The sequence below is a fragment of the Rhododendron vialii genome, chromosome 7a (genome assembly GCF_030253575.1).
Source record: "Rhododendron vialii isolate Sample 1 chromosome 7a, ASM3025357v1".
NCBI classification, from domain to species: Eukaryota; Viridiplantae; Streptophyta; class Magnoliopsida; order Ericales; family Ericaceae; genus Rhododendron; species Rhododendron vialii.
This window is the reverse complement of record NC_080563.1, coordinates 1,291,922-1,315,283: the sequence shown is the minus strand read 5'-3', so window position 1 is coordinate 1,315,283 and position 23,362 is coordinate 1,291,922. Positions and strand designations below refer to the sequence as shown.

Genomic DNA, 23,362 nt, shown 5'->3' with positions numbered 1-23,362 from the left:
GTGCCAAACGCTCCAATGAGATCAACCTATCAATTTCACTGGGCAGATGAGACAAGTTGCAGCCATTCAAATTCAATCTCCACAGCGAACAAGTTTGCATATACTTTCCAGTAAGGCACGGAAACCATTATGCGCTGAAAACTACAAAACAGATGCTACGGGAATTACATGCTTCAATGCTGGAAATTAGAGTATAAGTGCTAAAAATTATGTTAGTTGATCCTTTTTTGGAAAATAAGAGAAATGAAAAATATTTTATCGTTCCGTTTCGAAAATTAATGGTCTGAATTTTAATAAAACTCTTCTATGAAAAAATCCTTTCTAAAATTCAAACCATATGCACGGCAGCCACCTCCCAACTACCACAACCACCAACCGAAACATCTTTTTATTACATGAACAAGGTTACCCCAAGTCCTAAAAACGATGTGATTGTAGTGTCATGAGATCACCACAATGAACACACACACACACAGAGAGAGAGAGAGAGAGAGAGAGGGGATAACACCGCAAAGGAAAAAATACTGTGTCACAAGGGATGCTTGTCACATCGATAGCACTGCCCATTATTACATACAGTACATACCAGTCATAGAACTTGTCTCCATTTTAGAATATTGGAGTTAAAATCCTTGCATGCACATTCATGCATGTAGTGATGATCCGTTATTTCTGTTTCTCAATCCTGCTTTTAAAAACTCAACCAACCCAGCAATATATCCTTCATGTATCTCTCGATCACCAATGACCGCAGCGACATCTCTCGAACGAGCCCTCATTCCCTCTCCTTCCTTCCCCACCATGGCTCCTCTCAGAGCCCTAGCTATATCACTCCTCTCGAACGACCCGTCATGATCTCCTCTCTCTACTTCAAACGCCAACCCCTTCTCCACCAAAAATCTCGCATTCAACCCTTGATCAACCATGAAAGGCAAAACAACTAGGCAATGCCCGAACTGCAATGCCTCGATTGTCGAACCCCACCCCGCGTGAAACAACGAGCCTCCGATCGATGGGTGTGCCAGAATCTCCCTTTGCGGCGCCCACCCAAAGCACACCTTCTGTCGTTTGTGATCAAAAGTCCGCTCGGAGAATCCCGGAGGCAATACATCAACATCATCCTTAGCCCAGAGGGGTTTTCTTAGTGCCCATAAGAATGGAAGCTCCGATTCCTCAAGCCCATAAGCTATCTCGTAAACCTGTTCTCGACTTAGTCGACACTCGCTCCCAAACCCAACAAACACGACGGACCTGGGTTCCTGTAGGTCGAGCCATTTGAAGGTCCCGACCCAGGACTCGCCGGTGATTTGTCGTTCTTTCGGTTTTTCAGGTGGAAGCAATCCTGCTGGAATCGCCGGTTTTCCGATGAGCTTGGCGTATAAGCTCAGGTACTCGCCTCCTAGCTCTCTGCTGTGACGTATTGCCATGGCTTGACTCGCATTGATTGTTTTGGCCAATCGTTTTGCCGGTGAAATCCCTAAAGCATCGTCTCCGTAAAATTCATTTAGTTTACCTGTTTGTGACATTTACACCCACCAAAAACAGACACAAGTAACTGGATTAATGTAGTAGGAAATGATGCCACTTTGCTCTTGTTTTTCCTCTTTGGGATGGTGCTTTTGAGCCGTCCGTTCAACAATTCAATGATCTAAATTTCATCTCGGTAATGAATAGCTCGGATTGCCGAATGAACATGGATGAAATCTAGACCATAGGATTGCTGAACATATGGCTCGGATGGTGTACAGCACTGCACCTGCTGCACAACAGCATCACCGTTTCCAAGTTCTGACAAGGGATTTTTGGACTTTCTCATTTTGTCCTTATTTAAAAAAAATTCGCATTTATTCGTTTTGAGTCAATTTTTTTACCCCTATTGACTCGTCTCAACGAGAGGAACCAGAAAAGCAAAAACAAGAAAAATGAAGGGCAAAAAAAAGTAAAAAATTTACCCACATAGTTTTGAAAATATCCAAAATAAAGCCTAAAAAAGCCAAGACAAATCGATAGGGATAAAAAATTTGTCACAAAACGAACAAATAAAAAAAAATTAAGAAGGACCAAAAAAAAGACCAAAAGTCCTTTAGAGGAACTTAGCCGAAGTTCTATCACCACAACCAGGGGAAAAGTCCATTAGAGTACTGATTACACAATAATATGCACGGAGTACATATTGATTTATCATACCAATCTGCATAGTTTAGTTTAGGGCTGTTCGCAATTCGGTTCGGTTTGGATTTATAGGAATTCGATGACCGAACCGCTAGTCACAGTTTTTTGAAAATGAAATTCGTGTTTAGACCAAAAGTCCTACGGTTCGGTTCCAATCCAATCCGTGACCCGAGGATCAGTTACGGTTTTGTCCACGAATTTTGTTACGTAAAAATTAAACACTAGCATACAATCATATATCTCACAGACTAAAGCATTACAGTTCAATGCTGCATTGCAGTTCTAGAACAGAGCATACACCAAATGAAAGCAAAACATCAAATGAAAAAATACATGCAGTTCAAGTCTTCCATACGTTCATTAAAACCAAATAACAATAAAAAAATTATGTAGACTTACTCTCTTGAAGAATCAGATCTAGAAAATAGTAGAAGAAATTAAATAAGCATCCTAATTGAAGGACTTATTTAGGTGCACATCCTAGTGGTTTTGAATACTTATGTCTTCATCCTCAAAATGGATAGTTGCCCCATCATACCCCTGTACATAATATATATACATATTGTCTACCTAATTAATATTTTGATATATTACTAATATATTTTCCCCATCTGCCATAATTAATTCTCTTCCCATCTAAACAATTTCTAACCCTAAATTATTCTCTCAATCTCTTTCTCAACCGAAATCCCACCCCTGCTCTATTTCTTCTCCGGCGATCCACCTCCGGAGAGTCCCATGTCCGGTGAGTTCTCTCTCTCGCACGCGCTCTCTTCCCTCCTTTTCCCCCTATCTTGGCCCCCTATTTTCAACAAAAAAAAGAAAGGAAGAAAGGAGTGGCGGCGACCCACCTCCATGAACGCTACCGTTCTCATCGTTGAGAATCTGCACGCCACCGCCACAAACGTCGTCGCTCATTCCTAAAGATCTGACCATGAATGCCGTCACCCACGTCGTCGCGCTCAAAGCCCGACTCTAGTGCTCGGAGATACATTATCTCAGATTTGTTGGGTTCCCTATCTTTTCGTGATGTATACATTTGTAAATGGGTTTTCTTCTACCATGGATACCGCCAATGATGTGTTTGGAGAAGTATCACGAAGATTGGTTTCTATTGTTGTAAATTTGTAACATCCCTAATTGGTTTTGGATATTTTTTCCGAACAGTTGAAGATGAGATTTGATGAGGCAAATGGGTATTTGTCTCATCCATCTTATAGCCCTCCTGTTGAATCATTGATTGAAACATTTGACTATCAAAATTGGATTTGACCAAAGGCAATACTCCGTGATGTATTTCTGGTTAGTCAGAGGAGCAAAATTGAGTAATTTTTTGATTGATTTTTGTCGAAACAGCTTATGATAAAACATGATTGGTTTGGAGAAAATAATCATGAACTGGTGTTGCGCTACAAATTTCTTGGTAATTTTATAGAAATTATTTGGGAGAAGTATGGTCGATTTGATTTGAATGCATGATTTGACTGATCATTTTGTGGCAAATGGGTCGTGATAAAATATGATGAAATTGCAAAATTTTTTCATGAAATGATTGTCGTAGTTGATCATCAATTCTCATGAAAATTTATGTTTTATGGTGATTTCATAATTTTTGTCATGATTTCGGTATGTGTGTTTTGATTTATTCGAATTTTGTCATTATTTTGATTTAGTGTAGTGTATGTCGGCACAATTTTACGATACATATTCATAATGTTTTTTTTCATGGTGGTTTCATAAATTTTGTCATTTGTGTGTTTTGATTTTTTCAAATTTTGTCATGATTTTAGTTTAATGTAGTTTTGTAAGGGCAATTTTATTATGAATATTCATTTTCAAGTTTGGTAGATGATAGTTTTATTTCTAAATGTTGTTTTTAGATTTTAGGCGTGAGAAAATTAGAGAGAAAAGATTATGAGAGAAAAAGATAGGAGAGATAATGAGATAAATTAGGAAAGATAAAGAGAGTAAAATATTATAAAGATTAGGAGAGAGAAAGGGTAGCTTTGGATTTATTTGAATTTTAGGATGGAAAGATAAGTTTTTAAACCCACTAGGATGAGGACATAAGTATTTATATGGGAAAGGACTCCTATTTAAGTATCCCAAAATAGTAATAGTATTACTGATACCGTGATACTAACTAACTACGATTTACCCCTTAAATTTTATGTAGACTTACATTATATCCCATTATTAAGTAAAATACTGAATGTGGTATACAAAATTTTATTAATTTATTTATAGGGGAAAATTATTTATGTATAGACATATATATTAATATATATATATATACATATATATATATAGACACACACACAGAGTTTTATTTATTTATTTATAATAAATTCTCACGGTCCGATTCGGTTAATCCACGGTTTTGTAATAAAAATTCGGGGACCAAACAGCGAGTCACGATTTTTTAATTTTTCAATCCATGTCCGAAGCATTAATCAACGGACAAAATTCAAAAGGTACAGATCGATTCGGTCCGGACCGATTTCACAGTTCTCCAGATTTTTTGCACAGCCCTAATTTAGTTAGATTAGTAAACGTTAAAGAGATCCATCCATCCTAATTATGATAATAAAATTCTTTACGTCGTAGATGTATGGTGGATTAACCCTGTATATATCAAAGAAAAGACAAGGCGATCTTTGATTCTTGAAAGATTATTGGACGATGGACTTGTATTTTTTTTTAGCCCTTTTCGTGTCCACCTTGATAATTGGGACCGATAATTTTTTGCAATGTGTTAAAAATATCAGACACACCAACAATCATGTTGATATGAAAATGCACCATATAATCAATAACTCTAGAACACACTATAAAACACAATTGTGTCTGAAACTAGTTGATGTACATAAGCCGTGTGCATCAAAAGAGCTACAAACAAAGTTGTATCTGAACTTGTATTTCAAAGTTGTGTTTGTAAAGAGAAAATTTTCTTTGCGGTCGTTTTCGTGAAAAACAGTTTACGAAGCCCAGATCGTATGCGTCTAAAGTGAATTTGATGGTCCAGGTTTTACTAAAAAATTTCCGTAAAAAAGTTTAACTTAACTTTTCTCCAGAAAAATTTTATTAAAATTCAAATCGTTGATTGTCGAAACGGACGGCTGTGATTTGTCGCCTCCGGAAATGACTTGTGAATAAGTCTTATCTCGTTTGTAAATGGTAAAATTGCTCAATGCACTGACTGTACCCGGTGGTGCTTCGAAACTGCGGTAAGCTACCGACGAAGGAAAAGTGACCCACTCCGGCGGCTTTGTCAGGCTCTCCAGCGACGACCGGACTCTCTTCTGGCCATCGCCGGTTAAGTACTCTGGCGGCCCCCAAAACAAGCAAGTCGCGGCGGAGAAAGGTGAGAACCCCAAAACCGGGACACCGCAGTCTTTTCCCACGTCAGTTGCCCAGGGAGTGAACAAGTCGATAATAAGCCAATCAGGTGAATGCTCCACAACAAACTTCTCCAACGGTTTCTGAAGGAGATCGAACGCTTTGATTAAGTTTGGGACTTGCTCGTTGGAGATCAGATCGACGGTGGCCTCCGCGCCTTTGGGTAACGGGCTCGAGTCCGAAATTGGCAGAGGAAGCGAGACGAAACTTATCTTGGGTGACAGGTTTTGAGGGGGTTTTGGGAGTCTCTGTGTGTTTTTAGGGGTTGAGATGTAGGACACATGCACACCGGCTTCGGCTAAGGCAATGGCGAGTTGATGAAATGGCATCATGTGGCCGAATGCTGGTAAAGGGAGGAGCACCACATGGATAGTTTCTCTCTCCATAGTACTACTGTTTAGAATTTCGCAGTTTACACTAGTCTAGTCTAGTCCAGTGCAGTTTGGTTTGAAAAGAGTGAGTGTGCGTGGTCATAAATAGTGGAGAGGGTTTTTAGATACTATTGTGAATATGGGAAAAAAAAAATCGCGAAACTTTTTGTGAATAGTATTTTGCACAGTTCAGATTCTAATAATAATTTTCCGGGAAATTGTTAAAATTGAACTGTTCATAACCGAAACGGACGATCGAAATTGCTCGGCTCTATGAACAACACGATTCTGTGAATATAATCTTGATTATTGGTGGCGACGCCACCATTATACCAATGGGCAATGGTGTCAAGAGGACCCACTGGCCTGCAAATTGTCCACCATTATTAGCAGTGGGTCAGGTGAACCGGCTGGCCTGCAAATTGTCATATTCAACCGCGTGTAATACTTTAACTCCTTTTGAACATTTCTACTGACATGTCACCCCTGACAATTTATCCAAAATTTTAAATGCAAAGAAAATGTACCCGTAAATTACTCTGAAATAACAAAATATTGATACAGATGTACTTCAAAGTGAATCTGTATCATTAATCTGCTTTTCTCTTTGAACCCATAGACGTTCCAGAAATTCTAGAGGCTGTGATGCCTCCACCCCAATATGTTTGGACTTTGGATACGTGATACTGATACAAAAGCATACCCCACCTAAAAAAAATACCCAGTCTCCCACCTTTCTCTTTATCCCTTTTCATTTTGTTTTTCTACAAAATTGATTTCACACCCTCTTTTTCACAATTTATACTCTCTTTTTTTGTTTCTATTTACTTAAATTTACTATCTTGCCTTTTAATTAATACATTTTTCACACATTCTAAGAAAATATTGTAAATTATGTAGTATATATGTTGAATGGCAGACACAAAATTTGTGACTAGCAGGGGTCCAATTGCATGTCTTTCTATATTGATAACAAATATATATATATATAATTCATGTAACTACTTGTGAGTTTTAATAAAGAGACAAGATTGTGTATATACGCGTAAACGTTATTTATGTTTATACATGCGACCCAAAAATGAGTGATATCTTAAAATTTTAGCAAAAATTTCTACATGTCGGTAGTTTTGGAAAAAAATTCACCTAAGGGATTTGTATGGGCTAATTGCATAGATTTCTTTTAAATTAACCTCAAAACTAGTATAATATATATACCACCATATTAATTCAGAAATGCTACATACACAGCAAAAGTGCACAGATTTTTTGTGGGGCTCACTACCGGTCTCACACAAATAATCCGAGCCGTTCATTAAATATAAAACATTTTTTCAAGGGCCTCCGCAAAAAATCAGCTCAATCCGATACCTATAAGTGCTTGATTCAATCATCTAACTTTTCATTATCCTCAAATTCGAATGAAAAGTTAAATGATTGAATTGAGCACTTATAAGTATTGGATTGAGCTGATTTTTTGCAAGGGCCTTTGAAAAAATGTTTTACATTTAATGAACGGCTCAGATTATTTGTGTGTGACCCGTAGTGGGCCCCACAAAAAATCTGTGCACTTTTGCTGTGTATGTAGCATTACTCATATTAATTAGACTTCTATTTATGGTCGGAGAAGTGTCATTTTACTTGTCAATTTTTATAGGGAAAAATATGGTGAATATTACAAATGTGATGCTACGGAATTATCGATTGACACCATTAATTCCAATTCCTGCAGGACGTGGGCCAATTGTCGGGGGAATCCCCCCACCACAAGTGGAGTGATTTGAGAGCTGTGATATGAGATGTGCGGAGAGATGAAAGTGTGTTAGGTACGTTGTGTATGAATATATGAAAGTTGCATGTGTATAATTTGAAAGTTGAATGAAAATAGAGAGTTGTTTGAGTTGAGTGAAGTCTCTGATCTCTTATTCCCATCAGAGATACTTGGGCATATCGATACTACTGCACTTTAAGAGCCCCGGCCCTTTGGTTTGGATTGAGGATTTTGGTAAGGTAAGAAAAGTGTTTGACGATTTTCTAGTCCTAAATTAATGAGTTATTCCAAGCGTAGAGCGGAGATTAACGTAGCACAATATCTTGTAAGACCGGAGTCGACACCATAGAAATGGTGATGTGTGCTGACTTAAAAACTCGGGTTGTTAGAATTGCCGCTTCAAACTTTAGTTAATTTTATGGCCGGCTTTGTTTTGGCACGAAATAAAATCTAATTTTGCACTTTAGCTCCAAATATTATCCATGTATTATCAAAGTCCTGAAACGCAATTAACAATTATCAAACCTAAGTAGCGCGTTAAATGGACATAACAAGCCTAAGTTAGGAAGCGTAAATAGGCGTATTTACTCACTTATCAAAAAGGGAGGGTTAGAGGTTGCCAAATCACTCATTTCAATTGAGTATTTGGGTGAGAAACAGAGAGAAAAAATTATATACAAAAATAATTTTTTTGATTGGCTTTTTCCATTTCTCACCAAAAAATGATTAGATTTGGTGAGAGAAAGGCTCCCATTTTTTATCACACTTTTTTCTCAACATCCAAATCGGCTATAACGGAAAGGCATAACACTATTTATTTGAGCAACAGGTAACCCAAAAGTTGGGGAAAAAAAAAACAAATCCAAACGCATCTCTTTGTTTCCCTTTCAGAGCAAACCCTTGCATCTCCAATGGGAGACCGATGTCAAAGCTAAGGTGGACAATTAAACGGCTAGTTTCAGCATTAAGTCGTCATCCAACTATGATGTCTTTTATCATGCCAAAAAGTGACATGGCTTTGAAGAGAGATGACGTGGCTTTGAAGAAAAATTCCAACATGCCAACTTTAACATCAGCCAATTTTCAAAAATTGACCATAAACTTTCAAAATAATTTGACATAAGAGTTGGAAATGGCGAGCTTAATGTCAAATTGCCACATAAGCCTTCAAAATAATTTAACATCTCCACTTTTGACCTTTCTAGTTGGAATAACAAAGATTATGGTCCGCATACCTAGCTAGTTGATACTTTTATCCGTGAAGCTAGCTAGCTTGTTGGAATTAGGTGCTAATAATAATTGCTGGGCCTGGTATATACGTGCTGAAAACTACAAAACAGATCGATGCTGCAGGAATTACATGCAGTGCTGAAAATTATGTTAATTTATCCTATTTTTGGAAAATATTTTATCTTTCGTTTCAATAATTAATGGCCTAAAATTTAATAAAATTCTTCTATGAAAAAGTCCTTTCTAAAATTCGAACCATTGTTGCAATTTACTCACAGCAGCCTCCTCCCACCTACCACAACCACCAACCGAAATATCTTTTTATTACATGAACAAAGTTTACCCCAAGTCCTAAAAACGATGTGATTGTAGTGTTATGAAATCGCCACAATGAACACATAGATAGATAGATATATATATATATATATATATATATATATATGTGTGTGTGTGTGTGTGTGTGTGTACTCAAAGAGAGAGGATAACACCGCGAACGAAAAAATACTGTGCACAAGGGATGCTTGTCACATCGATGGCACTGCCGATTATTACATACAGTATATACCAGTCATAGAACTTGTCTCCATTTTAGAATATTGGAGTTAAAATCCTTGCATGCACATTCATGCATGTAGTGATGATCCATTATTTCTGTTTCTCAATCGTACTTTTCAGAAACTCAACCAACCCAGTAATATATCCTTCATGGATCTCTCGATCACCAACCAGCGCAGCGACATCTCTCGAACGAGCCCTCATTCCCTCTCCTTCCTTCCCCACCATGGCTCCTCTCAGAGCCCTAGCTATATCACTCCTCTCGAATGACCCGTCGTGATCTCCTCTCTTTACTTCAAACGCCAACCCCTTCTCCACAAAAATCTCGCATTCAACCCTTGATCAACCATGAAAGGCAAAACAACTAGGCAATGCCCGAACTGCAACGCCTCGATCGCCGAACCCCACCCCGCGTGAAACAAAGAGCCTCCGATCGATGGGTGTGCCAGAATCTCCCTTTGCGGCACCCACCCAAAGCACACCTTCTGTCGTTTGTGATCAAAAGTCTGCTCGGAGAATCCCGGAGGCAATACATCAACATCATCCTTAGCCCAGAGGGGTTTTCTTAGTGCCCATAAGAATGGAAGCTCCGATTCCTCAAGCCCGTAAGCTATCTCGTAAACCTGTTCTCGACTAAGTCTACACTCGCTCCCAAACCCAACAAACACGACGGATCTGGGTTCCTGTAGGTCGAGCCATTTGTAGGTCCCGACCCAGGACTCGCCGGTGATTTGTCGTTCTTTTGGTTTTTCAGGTGGAAGCAATCCTGCAGGAATCGCCGGTTTTCCGATGAGCTTGGCGTATAAGCTCAGGTACTCGCCTCCTAGCTCTCTGCTGTGACGTATTGCCATGGCTTGACTCGCATTGATTGTTTTGGCAAACCGTTTTGCCGCTGAAATCCCTAAAGCATCGTCTCCGTAAAATTCATTCGGTTTACCTGTTTGTGACATTTACACCCACCAAAAACAGACACAAGTAACTGGATTAATGTTGAAGGAAATTATGCTTCTTGGCTCTTGTTTTTCCTCTTTGGGATGGTGCTTTTGAGCTGTCCGTTCGGCAATTCAATGATCTAGATTTTCTCTCGGCAATGAATAGCTTGGATTGCCGAACGGACATTGATGAAATCTGTACCATAGAATTGTCGAACGTATGGCTCGGATGGTGCACAGCACTGCACCCGCTGCATAGTAGCATCGCTGATTCCAAGCTCTGCCAAGGGATTTTTGGACTTTTTTCATTTTGTTCTTATTTAAACTTTTTTCACATTTGTTTATTTTGTGTAAAAAAATTTACCCCTATTCAATCGTCTCAACAAGGAGAATCGAAAAAGTAAAATAATAATAATAATAAATGACAAAAAAATTAAAAAATTACCAAAAAAGTCAAGACGAAACAATAGGGATAAAAAATTTGTAAAAAAAAAAAAACCTTAAATAAGGACAAAACAAAAAACGCCCAAAAAAAACCAAAAGTCCTTTAGAGGAACTTAGCGGAAGTACTATCACCACAACCAGGGAAAAAGTCCATTAGAGTACTGATCACACAATAATATGCACGGAGTACATATTGATTTATCATACAAATCTGCATAGTTTAGTTAGATTAGTGAACGTTTAAGAGATCCATCCATCCTAATTATATATGATAATAAAAATCTTTACTTCGTAGATGTATGGTGGATTAACCCTGTATATATCAAAGAAAAGAAAAGACAAGACAAGGTGATCTTTGATTTTTGAAAGATTATTGGACGCTGGTCTTGTAATTTTTTTTTTTAGCCCTTTTCGAGTCCACCTTGATAATTGGGACCGATAATTTTTTGCAATGTGTTAAAAATATCAGACACACCAACAATCATGTTGATATGTAAATGCACCATGTAATCAATAACTCTAGGAACACACTATAAAACACAATTGTGTCCGAAATTGGTTGATGTACATAGGCCTCGTGCATAGAAAGAGCTACAAACAAAGTTGTATCTGAACTTGTGTTTCAAAGTTATGTTTGTAAAGAGAAGATTTTCTTTGCAACCGTTTTTGTGAATAACGGTTTACGGAGCTCAGATCGTTCGCGTTTAAAGTGAATTTAACGGTCCAGATTTTAATAAAAAATTTCCTTAGAAAAGTTTAACTTAACTTTTTTTTTAAAAAATTTCATTAAAATTCAGATCGTTAATTGCCGAAACGGACGGCTGTGATTAATTTCTCGCCTCCGGAAATGACTTGTGAATAAGGCTGGGTTCCAGAAACAAAAAAAGAACTTATTTTTTGTTGAATAAGAAGAGTTGTTCCGAAAAATAAGAGAGGGTAATTATTTTGGTAGAATTTATATAGGTACCAATGGGCGGCGGGAGGGAAATCGTACCGGTGGCCAAGCCGGGCCGTCTCCGGCCACCGGACGGCTGATCTGAGCCGTCCAAAAATTCTATAAAAAAAAAATCAAGGGGCCCTACGCGAGAATCAACGACATCCGAGGTGTGTAGGGTGCTTGATCCGAGCACCCCTTTTTCGTGTATATATGATCCGAGCCGTCCAAAAATTCTAAAAAAAAAAAAACCAAGGAGGCTAACGCGGGAATCTACGGCATCCGAGGTGTGTAGGGTGCTTGATCCGAGCACCCCTTTTTCGTGTATATATGATGATTCATATATATATGGAAAATGGGTGCTCGGATCAAGCACCCTACACACCTCGGATGCCATTGATTCCCGCGTTAGCCCCCTTGATTTTTTTTTTTTTTGAATTTTTGGACGGCTCGGATCATATATACACGGAAAACGGGTGCTCGGATCAAGCACCCTACACACCTCAGATGCCTTTGATTCCAGCATAGGCCCCCTTGGTTTTTTTTTTAAAATTTTTGGACGGCTCGGATCGGCCGTCCAGTTGTCGAAGACGGCCCGGCGCTGCCGCCGGTACGATTTCCCTCCGCCGGCGCCCATTATCATAACAGTTTTTTTTTTTTTATGGAGCAACTTCAAGCTCAAAAATCATGTGTTTACGCAAATAATTTTTCCACTACTATGGATCTTGTTTGATAGATCTCATTGAGATCTTTAATACGGTGCAAAAAAAATTGAATTTTTTTTTCATTTACATTATTTTTGAGTTTGAAAATGTGAAATGAACTTTTTAAGAAGAATTTTGTGGTATGTCCCTTCTTATTTTTGAATTAAAAGTGGCAAAATAAATACTTATTTTTTAAAAAAAAATTCGGAACAGAGCCTAAGTCTTATCTCGTTTGTAAATGGTAAAATTGCTCAATGCACTGACAGTACCTGCTGCTTCGAAACTGTAGTAAGCTACCGACGAAGGAAAAGTGACCCACTCCGGCGGCGTTGTCAGGCTCTCCAGGGACGACCGGACTCTCTTCTGGCCGTCGCCGGTTAGGTACTCTGACGGCGCCCAAAACAAACAAGTCGCGGCGGAGAAAGGTGAGAACCCCAAAACCGGGACACCGCAGTCTTTTCCCACGTCAGTTGCCCAGGGAGTGAGCAAGTCGATAATAAGCCAATCAGGTGAATGCTCCACAACAAACTTCTCCAACGGTTTGTGAAGGAGATCGAACGCTTTGATTAAGTATGGGAGTTGCTCGCCGGAGATCAGGTCAACTGTGGCCTCGGCCCCTTTGGGTAACGGGCTCGAGTCCGAAATTGGCAGAGGAAGCGAGACGAAACTTATCTTGGGTGACAGGTTTTGAGGGGGTTTTGGAAGTCTCTGTGTGTTCTTAGGGGTTGAGATGAAGGAGACATGCACACCGGCTTCGGCTAAGGCGATGGCGAGTTGATGAAATGGCATCATGTGGCCGAATGCTGGTAAAGGGAGGAGCACCACATGGATAGTTTCTCTCTCCATAGTACTACTGTTTAGAATTTCGCAGTTTACACTAGTTTAGTCTAGTCCAGTGCAGTTTGGTTTGAGAAGAGTGAGTGATATGCGTGGTCATAAATTTTCCGCTTGACCCAAAAAAAATAAATAGTGCTAGAGGGGTTTGATGCTATGGCGAATATGATAAAAACTTTTTCGCAAAGCTCTTTGTGAATAGTATTTTACACGTGGTTCGAATTCTAATAAAAAAAATTTGTAAAAAAGTTTAAATTAAATTATCCAGAGCTGAAATGAACGGTTAAAATCGGACAACTCCATGAATAATCTATTAATAGCAATTATGTGAATATAATCTTAATCAATTTTCGACCCCACCATTATTCCAATGGGGTCAGGAGAATCCACTGGCTTGCAAAATGCAAATTTGTCCACCATTATTACCCGTCGTGTCGGGTGAGCTGGCCTGCAAATTTTCATATTTTACCGCTTGTAACATTTCTACTGACATGACACCGCTGAAAATTTCTCCAAACTTTTAAGTGCAAAAAAAATATACCCGTAAATTATTCTGAAATGACAAATCAGTGGTACATATGTTCTTCAAAGTGAATATATACCATTGACATGCTCTCCTCTTTGAACCAATAGACGTTCCAAAAATTCTAGAGGCTGTGTTGCCTCCGCCGCCAATATTTTTTGAATGGCAAAAAAAAGAATTTTATTGATCACAATGATAGAGTGTATCAAGATTTAGGGCAAAAAATATAGCATCACAACGTGTGAGTAAAAGTCAGAGTCGACCAATATTTAAAACTCTTGTTATAGGAAAGAATGGGGAAAATTGTTATAAAGGCATCGACTCTGATTTTTTCTCTCGAGTGATGCTATATGTACTGGCAGGTAGGGAAGAAAAATCGTACCAACGGCTCCAGCAGGTCCTTTTTGGCCATCGGACGGCCGATCCGAGCCGTTCAAAAATTCTATAAAAAAAAAACCGAGGGACCTCTCGCGAGAATCAACGGCATCCGAGGTACACGAAAAAGGGTGCTCGGATCAAGCACCCGATACACTTCGGATACTGTTGATTCCCACGTAGGGCCTCTCAGTTTTTTATTTTAAATTTTTTGGACGGCTCGGATCGGCCGGTCGGTACGATTTCCATCCCGGCCGTCGGTACCTATATCATTAGGCTTGGTTAAGTGCTGGATTTGGAGGCTATTTGATAAAACTGAAATTGAAACTGAAAGCTGAATACTGAAATTTTTAAGCTGAAAAATTGTTTGATAAATATATTAAGTACTGAATTAAAAAATGATAAATTATTTTTGTTCCAATTTTCTTTTAATTTACTAACAGTCATAATATACTTATGGTAATGGTGGAGGAGTGATGGAGGTGGAGGTGGTGGTGGCGGTGGGGGAGTGGTGGTGGCGGAGTGGTGGAGGTGGTAGAGTGGTGGTGGTGGAGTGGTGTGGTGGAGTGGTACGTGGGAGTGGTGGTTGCGGTGTAGTGATGGTAGTGGCGATGGTGGTGATGATGGTAAAGTGGTGGTAGGAGCGGTGGTAGTTGTATAGTGATGGTAGTGGTGGTGGTAGTTGTGGTGGTGGTGGTGGAGTGGCGGAACTAGTGGTGGTTGTGCTTGTGGTGTAGTGTAGTGGTGGTGGTTGTGGTGGAGTGGTGGAGCTCATGGTGGTGATGTGGTGGTGGTGGTGGTGGAGTGGTGGTGGTGGTGGTGGAAATGGTGTCGGGGTGGTAATGGTGGCGGTGTAGTGATGGTAATGGTGGTGGTGGTGGAGTTGTGGTGGTGGTGGAGTGGTGGTGGTATGATGGTTGAATGCAAGTACACAAAAATTCAGCCACAATTAAGTAGCTTAAAGCTACTTAATTTTTTTCAACATTTTAGCCTATATTTTGAGTGGTACTTAATTTGTTAAGTAATGTAAAATGTAGTTATCAAACCTACTGAATCACTTATTACTTAATTGATTCAGTTTTAAGTGTTGAATTTAGGTTATCAAACAAGTCCCTGATCTGCGGGGACATCTACGGTGGCCTCAGCCCCTTGGGTTAATGGGTTCGAGTCCAAAACTGGCAAAGGAAGCGAGACGAAGTTTATCGATACGTTTTTACGGTGTTTAGGGAGTCTTTGTATGTTTTTTGGGGCAGATCCGTTCGGACAAATAAGCTAAAGTGACTTATTTTTTGTCCTTATTCAAATTTTTTTCGTATCACTTGGTTTGTCATCATTTTTTTGGGGATTATTGCATCCTCATGACGAGGACTCTAAAAAGTAAAAAAATTTGATCGAAATTTAATTTTTTTTGAATAAAGACGAAAAAATTGGCTTATTGGCTTAATTTTTGTCTTTAGTCAAAAAAATTAGGTTTTGATCAAAAAATTTTACTTTTTAGATTCTTTTGGTCACGACGAAGCAATAATCTCCAAAAAATTGACGAGAAACGAATAAATGCGAAAAAAATTTGAATAAAGACAAAAAATAAGCCACTGTGACTTATTTGTCCGAACAGGAGGGCCCCCGAATGCTGGAGCTGGAGCAGCACATGGATTTTGCTGATAATTGCTCTCTGATAGGAGTATTAAAATTGTTTCGAGTTTCGCAGTTTACAAATTACACTTGGTTTTGTGAAGAGTGAGTGGTGTGAAATACTCCTAATTAATTACTTGTGCAGATACTGTTGTTACATTATTCATGCACTTAAAATAAAATGGGTTCTTCGTCCTTTCATGTTAGTCATGAAAGCATGATAATCATAGGTCCGTTCCGCAAATTAAAATAAATACTTATTTTTTGAAGAGGAGTTTGTGGTCATGAGAATATCTGTTTAACGGGTCTTTCTGTGAATAGTTATTTATGAAGGTGAATCGCTTAACTCTTTTTTGAAAAAGTTTCATTTAAATCCGGACCTTCTAAAATCGAAACGGACGACCAAAATCAAGCGACTCTGTGAATGAGAGAATCCTGGCCCCTCCGTAAATTAGTCAATCTGATCTATGGTCATTCAGGAGTTGGAAAATGTCATTAGTTGTTGGCAGTGGGAATGTATTATTTGATGTAAATCTATAACATGACAAATGAGTTTATTGAGGAAAGGAACATAATGCAGAATGAAAATATCATATTGATTGGGAAGTAGTATATTTGATTTCAATATTTTGTTAGAAATCTTCAAATTAGGAAAATAAGTATTCTAGAGTAATTAGTTTCCTAATTCTCTAGTAGATTTAGTTTCTTTTTAATTTTTATTTGGTCAAAAAGAATTGTTAGTTTTCAATTTTATTGTTTCCTTATTTTTATTTCCCCTAGTATGTAGGATTTCTGCCATTATGAATTAAGTTGTAAGGGCTAAGTAGTTGTTATTGAATTAAAAAAAAATTGAGAGCTTTCTCATTATCGTATGTTCGAAGAGAAAGTACCTCTAATTCATACTCATTTGTGTTTATGTTTCAAAGAGAGAATCTTTAACATAACAAGTTCGTGATCTCTTCGTACAACTAATTTTGTAAAAGGAAGTTGCGCTGCATCAAAACAGAATGGATATGAACAATTGAGTGTCGATGGCATGAGCAAAAAAGTCATTTGTTTATTAGAAAATCCAGCTAGGGTACTAAAGACCCCTAACAAACTATAAAAATTCATGACATAAAAATTCGTTATCATCACAAAATTCGTAAATAACACTATAAAATTTGCCCAAGTAATCATTTCCGTGGTTTTTTTTTATTTACGGTACAGATTTAGGTTTATTTTGGAGAGAGAGAGAGAGAGAGAGAGAGAGAGAGTGAATGTGTGTGATATTATTTCTAGTGCTAGTGGATCCTCCATGTCCATCGTTTGCCGAAGAAGAAAGGATCGCTGGATGACTGAATCACGGGAACTCGAACCTCGAATGTGAAATTCTGAGTTTACCAAACCAATCCCTCGTTACTCACCTCTCAATTAACCTCACTTTTATATTTTAGCTAGTCTTTTTTAAAAGCACCCTACATCGGGCTTTCTTCTCTAACTTTTGCGGTATTAAACTGTTCTTTCCTTTTATTTCTACTTTTCTATTCAAATGTTTTCAAAATGGTAAAATAGCATAAGTTGTTGCCCAAATATTTAAGCTAAAACGCCCCCCAATTAGACTAGTCACGTTTGCAAAATCAAAATTTTGGCTAGTGGTCTCCACCACTAATGAGCCCGATGTGAGGCCATTTCATTGCTTTGGCGGGTTAAAGTGGTGCACAGGGTGATCACTTGCCTTACCTCCACTGATGCGGATGCTCTAACACTTTGAAGAAAAAGAGGTGGGCCAGCAGCGTTCAATCGCCATTCCACTCCCTTCTTGACGTTCCAAAATTACCACTCCAGTAAAAAAATTGTTCCTTGTCGGCCACCAACGTGCTTGCTTTCCTCTGTACCACTGGCCGCCTTTAGGGGTCGTTTGACATTTTAATTAAGTCAGAAAGTTTTTTTGTTTTTATTTAAAAAAAATTGTACTACGTATTTGTTAGTTTTTTATCGATTTTTTGAGGATTAGTGCTTTTTCATAACGAGACGAATTTAAAAAGTAAAAATTATAATTAAAATCTAATTTTTTTTAATAAAGACACCAATAAGCCAATTTTTCGGTGTTCGGACAAATAAGCCAAAGTGGCTTTTTTTTGTCTTTATTCAAATTTTTTTCGTATCACTTGGCTTATCCTGATTTTTTTTGGGGATTATTGCATCTTCATGACGAGAGGAATCTAAAAAATATAAAATTTTGATCGAAATCTAATATTTTTTTGAATAAAGATGAAAAAAGTGGCTTATTGGCTTATTTTTGTTTTTATGTTGGTTTATTTAGCTCATTTTTTGCGGGAAAGCCAATGGCTTTTTAAGAAGAACAAGCCCGAACGTTTTTATTCAAAAAAAAAAAGGATTTTTATTGTAAATTTTTACTTTTTAGATTCCTCTCATCATGAATATATTTCATGTAACTACTTGTGAGTTTCAATAAAGAGACGTGATTGTGGTGTATATGTTTAAACGTTATTTATTTTTATACATGCGACCCAAAAATGAGTGATATCTTGAAATTTTAGCAAAAATTTCTACATGTCGGTAGTTTTGGAAAAAAATTCACCTAAGGGATTTGTATGGGCTAATTGCATAGATTTCTTTTAAATTAAGCACAAAACTAGTATAATATATATATACCAGCATATTAATTAGTAGAATCCTATTTATGGTCGGAGAAGTGTAATTTTACTTATCAATTTTTATAGGGAAATATGGTAAATATTACAAATGTGATGCTACGGAATTATTGAGTGACACCATTAATTCCAATTCCTGGACGTGGGCCAATTGTCGGGGGAATCCCCCCACCACAAGTGGATCGAGTGATTTGAGAGCTGTGAGATGAGATGTGCGGAGAGATGAAAGTGTGTTAGGTACGTTGTGTATGAATATATGAAAGTTGCATGTGTATAATTTGAAAGTTGAATGAAAATAGAGAGTTGTTTGAGTTGAGTGAAGTTTCTGATCTCTTATTCCCATAAGAGATACTTGGGCATATCGATACTACTGCACTTTAAGGGCCCCGGCCCTTTGGTTTGGATTGAGGATTTTGGTAACGTAAGAAAAGTGTTTGAGGATTTTTTAGTCCTAAATTAATGAGTTGTCCCAAGTGTAGGGCAGAGACCGGCGTAGCACAGTATCCGATAAGACCGGAGTCGAATCTACAGAGACGGTGATGTGTGTTGACTTAAAAACTCAGGTTATTATAATTTAAACTGGCTCTTAGGTAGCCGTCCATTGTCGATTGATTGAGATTAACTAAAACCTAAAAATTGATTGTTCTTTTCAAATAATTAAAAGGAAAGTACGGTCGTAGGGTTCATAGCACTTCCAACCAGCCCAGACTCATCTGCTCCAATCGGTGTTCTTTAAAGCGTTTGACTTTAGAGAGAAAAAGTTACCCCGAAAGATGCGAACCTTTATGGTCGCCGTTTACCCATGCACAACGAAAAATGAGTTTTGGGCCCTCATTCTCCCGTTCATATGGATTCCGACAATACCCGGGTTCGTCTAACAGATGTACTTTATTAACCTAAAATTGTTTTTTCATTATTAAAACAGGAGCAAGGTCCGACCTGGTCACGGCATGCTAATCACCCCGCGACCCTTCCCATATGACTACTCACTCATTATTAAGCAAGAAACAAAAGAAACCTTAGTTTGAAACAAGCTTCTATTACACGAGATGAAAAATAAACAAAAGATCTAAGTTAAACAAGAATCAACGAACAACTTTTATAAAGAACATAAATTAAAACGAGTTATCAGAGTGCGAGTAATTGAACAAAACTTTAAATAACTTGAAAAGAACATTTGGTGTTCCATTTTAAAAAAAAGTACTTTTTTTTCAAACAAGTTAATTTCAAACTCAAATGTAATGAAAATAAAAATATTTTTCAATTTTTTTTGCACCGTTTAAAAGATCTTAATGAGATCTATCAAACAAAATTCATATTGATAAAAAAATTATTTACGTAAATACATAATTTTTAAATTTAAAATTACTTTCTTTTTTTAAAAGTTCTTTTTTCAAGAAATCAGAACACCCTCGAAAGAAAAATTATCGGAACAAAAGTCTCGCAGTCCCGTTGTTTGTTGACTGTCGATTCTGCGTGATGTACCCTCACGGCAGCCCCGTTCTTCCTTTTTCTCCTGTAAAAAGTGCTACCCAAAACAAATTGTAGTACTCCATATCGTCACACCAAATCACTAAAGACAAAAGCAAGATAATTGAGCCTTTTTTCGAAAATAAGAGAGCTGGAAAAATATTTTTTTAGTTCGGTAACTGGTTTTTTTTTGGTACTTCGGAATATTTGTTGGGTTAACTGATGCCAAAAGGAAAAAAAAAAACACTTAAAACTAAAAACAGTACGACACACGTACACACAATGATGCCAAAGAGGGAAAAAGGAAGCATGTATTGATTTGGTGAAGTCCGGGGGCGGAGCCAAGAATTTTGGTTAATTGGGTCAAAAATTAAATTCATAAGCAATATTTTTTGTTTACGCACAAGTCCAAAAATAACTAAATTAAGAGGTTAATTATAAGATCGATGTGCACTTATAATTTATTTTTGTCTCATAATTGACCCGAAAAGACTTGTTATATTTGTAAAATAATGTATGATAATCTCATTTCTAGCACTATCATCTCTCGAAAAGAATAGAACGCTTTGAATTCTTATGCATTTAAAACAAGTTGGGACAATTTTGAGATTTTTTGTAAGGTCAAAGTAGCAGAATTTGATTAGAAGTGAGTGGGTCACTAGATTCTACTTGTCCCTCAGTGCCTCCACTCCGACTATGAGTCCGACACATGTAGACTACACACAATGATGGCAAAGAGATAAAAGGAAGCATGAATAGGACCTGTGCGAAAGGGTTTTAATATGTGGGAAAATGATGGCCAATGACGTGTTTTGATAATTAATATCCGCCAAGGACAAGTTAAGAACATTTGTTAATGCTGAAAATGTCCTTGAATGGTATTAATTATCAAAACACGTCCTGGACCGTCATTTTCCCATATGTCATTTGGGTTCCACCGAGCCTAATGTTTTGTTCGGGACTTGTGGAAGAGAAGAGAAAGGAAGAGAAAAAGGAAAAAGTGGAGGGAAAGTTGGACAGAAAATAGGAAAAGCCCAAATTTGGGGGCCACCGTGAATTAAGTTTGTAAAATGGGGGCCCATTTGTGATTGGCTCTATTTGGGCTTTGAAAAAGCCCATTTTCATATCGGGAAGACCCGGTGAAATCTAGCCACCAGTAGAGGGGGGGAATTTTATTATACAGCCGGGTCACAACTTCATATTAATTACTACTACTTAATTTGTACTCAAATGGTTAAACTAATATACTCTTTTCAAGTAAAGCAGCTTTAATTAAATCTTACACACTCTACACCGTTTACTTGTGGATTGTTTTTGTTCCATCACAAACCGGTACTTTTATGTATCAGACAACCTTATATACGTTGTAAGAATAGTGCAGTCATGTGGCATCTCTGTGCGACAGAGTGATTTAAGCACAAAAACTCAAACACGTGCGTCAACCCTAACGTGATACTCTCGACTAATGATGTATCACAATATATATATACACGCACACGTCACCCGAGAAAAGTGACGGTGTCTCATGTCCCTTCACCACCATAAATCGGTAAAAGACACAAGACTAAATGTGTAGATTCCATGTCAATTTGTGATGGTGAAGGATCCACTTCCACAAGTCAAAATTCTTGAGACCTTGAACTACATCAAAACAACTGGGAAGGCCGTTTCAAAAAGTCCGTCAAAAATTAGGCCGAAGAAGCCCTAGTCCACTTCCATGCACAAGGTCAAGGAGTAGTTGCGGACTTTTTAAAAGCCCAAACAATTAGCTTTCTTTGGAAAAAGGACCAGATCCAGTCTCCCGGGCTTGGCGGTGTCTGGATCAAAAAGTATAATGGCCATTCTGGGTGGTGGTATTTATGGCTTCACGTCACGTCTTTGCTGACTTTAAAAAGCCCTAATTTTGGGATCGATGTGACTCTAAGGTTGGACAAAGGCGCCCCATTTGTTGATCTGCATTCGAAAGAAAGTGTGTAGCAAAACTTATTAAGTGCTCGTGCAGCAGCACCACCACGTGGTGTTTCAGAACTCTTTTTCATCACAAAAAAGTGTGTGGCTCTCATACTAACGTGAGACGAAAAATTAACTTACAACACCAGCAGTGTGTGGTGGTGCTCGGAGAGCACCGAATAATCACTTTGTATGGTGCTCTGCTTACCACAAAGCCCCACCAATAAGACTTTTGTCAATTACTACTACTATTAACCTTCTTTCTTTCTTTTTATGTACAAGACAAACCTTATCCACGCATTTGTTAATTCAGCAAAAAGGTGTTAAGCATAGTAACAACCAACTTACCTCATAGGATAGGATAAAATTTCTTGGAATGAGAGTTATCATGTATCCACTTTGTTTTGTCTACTATATCTATATTCTTCTATATGCATGGTGATATACTGATATTTCATGGTATAAAACCTTTATTATTTAGTGCTTTGGCCACTACTTCTTGACGACATTCTTATAATGAGATTTCACTAACTAGGCAATGATCACATTGCACGTTTGACTACTTTAACGGACCCGGTTTCTATGCAGTTGGACCACAGAAAAGTCACTGTCATTTAATCGTAGCCATTTGTCTTTGCATTCAACGATCCAGATTTTAACAAAACTCTTCTAGAGAACTTTAAAATCTGAACTGTTAAAAAAACTTTTGAACGGTTAGAATCACGCGGACGTCACTCTACAATTCAACAACAGACCGCAGAAAAGCTAGATTCTACTTTAACATGTAGTATTAGTTTTAGTATAGTATTTGTTTGAAATACTGTAGAAGAGTAGTCACACTCAACTATGCCGCACCCGGAAATTTTAAAAATTACATTTGACTTTTAACTATTGTTAGCGGTTGGAGGTGGGTGCAAACGCTATACTATTTGTTTGAAATACCCGATGATTCATAATGCTTAAAGGTGGGAAAAACGAAGACAAAATTTGTTAAAATGTATGCAAATCTTCGACGTCCGCAATTACGTACTGTCATACCACATATATATTCATCTACGAATGGGTTTTTGAAGATGACCGGTCAAGACTGAATCATGAAAAGTCGTTAGGGCATCTTCGGGCTACAAAAGGATAGAATAAGATGATGATACGTATGGGTCTCCGCCGCGGGTTTGGAATCCCTATTGTCACACCCAGAAAAGGATTGCCATGCCCGATCGTCCCTCCTCCACCCTTTTAGCTTAGCAAAAAAAAGAAGAAGATAATGTTAGGTATGCGATTAAATACGTACGTATATAAGTGTTGTATCAGAGACAAGGTGGGATTTTTATAAAATCAAATTAAAGCAAAAGTAAGATCCCATCAATTATTGAGAGTCTATATATGTAATTGAAGAAGTTGAAAAATGT

General features: G+C 37.9%; 2 protein-coding genes across 2 annotated transcripts; both read right to left on the bottom strand.

Annotated features, from left to right (window-relative positions):
* Positions 1–360: 360 nt before the first annotated feature.
* Positions 361–13,445, bottom strand: LOC131333616 (putative UDP-rhamnose:rhamnosyltransferase 1). Its single transcript, XM_058368236.1, has 2 exons — positions 12,782–13,445; positions 361–1,513 (listed from the first exon to the last, which is right to left on the bottom strand). Exons 1-2 carry the CDS (start codon positions 13,356–13,358, stop codon positions 645–647), a joined length of 1,446 nt encoding a protein of 481 aa, XP_058224219.1. The 5' UTR covers positions 13,359–13,445; the 3' UTR covers positions 361–644.
* On the bottom strand, positions 4,979–6,037 carry LOC131333617 (UDP-glycosyltransferase 91C1-like). The gene has a single exon (XM_058368237.1). The coding sequence runs from the start codon at positions 5,955–5,957 to the stop codon at positions 5,232–5,234; it is 726 nt and encodes a 241-aa protein (XP_058224220.1). The 5' UTR covers positions 5,958–6,037; the 3' UTR covers positions 4,979–5,231.
* Positions 13,446–23,362: the final 9,917 nt, after the last annotated feature.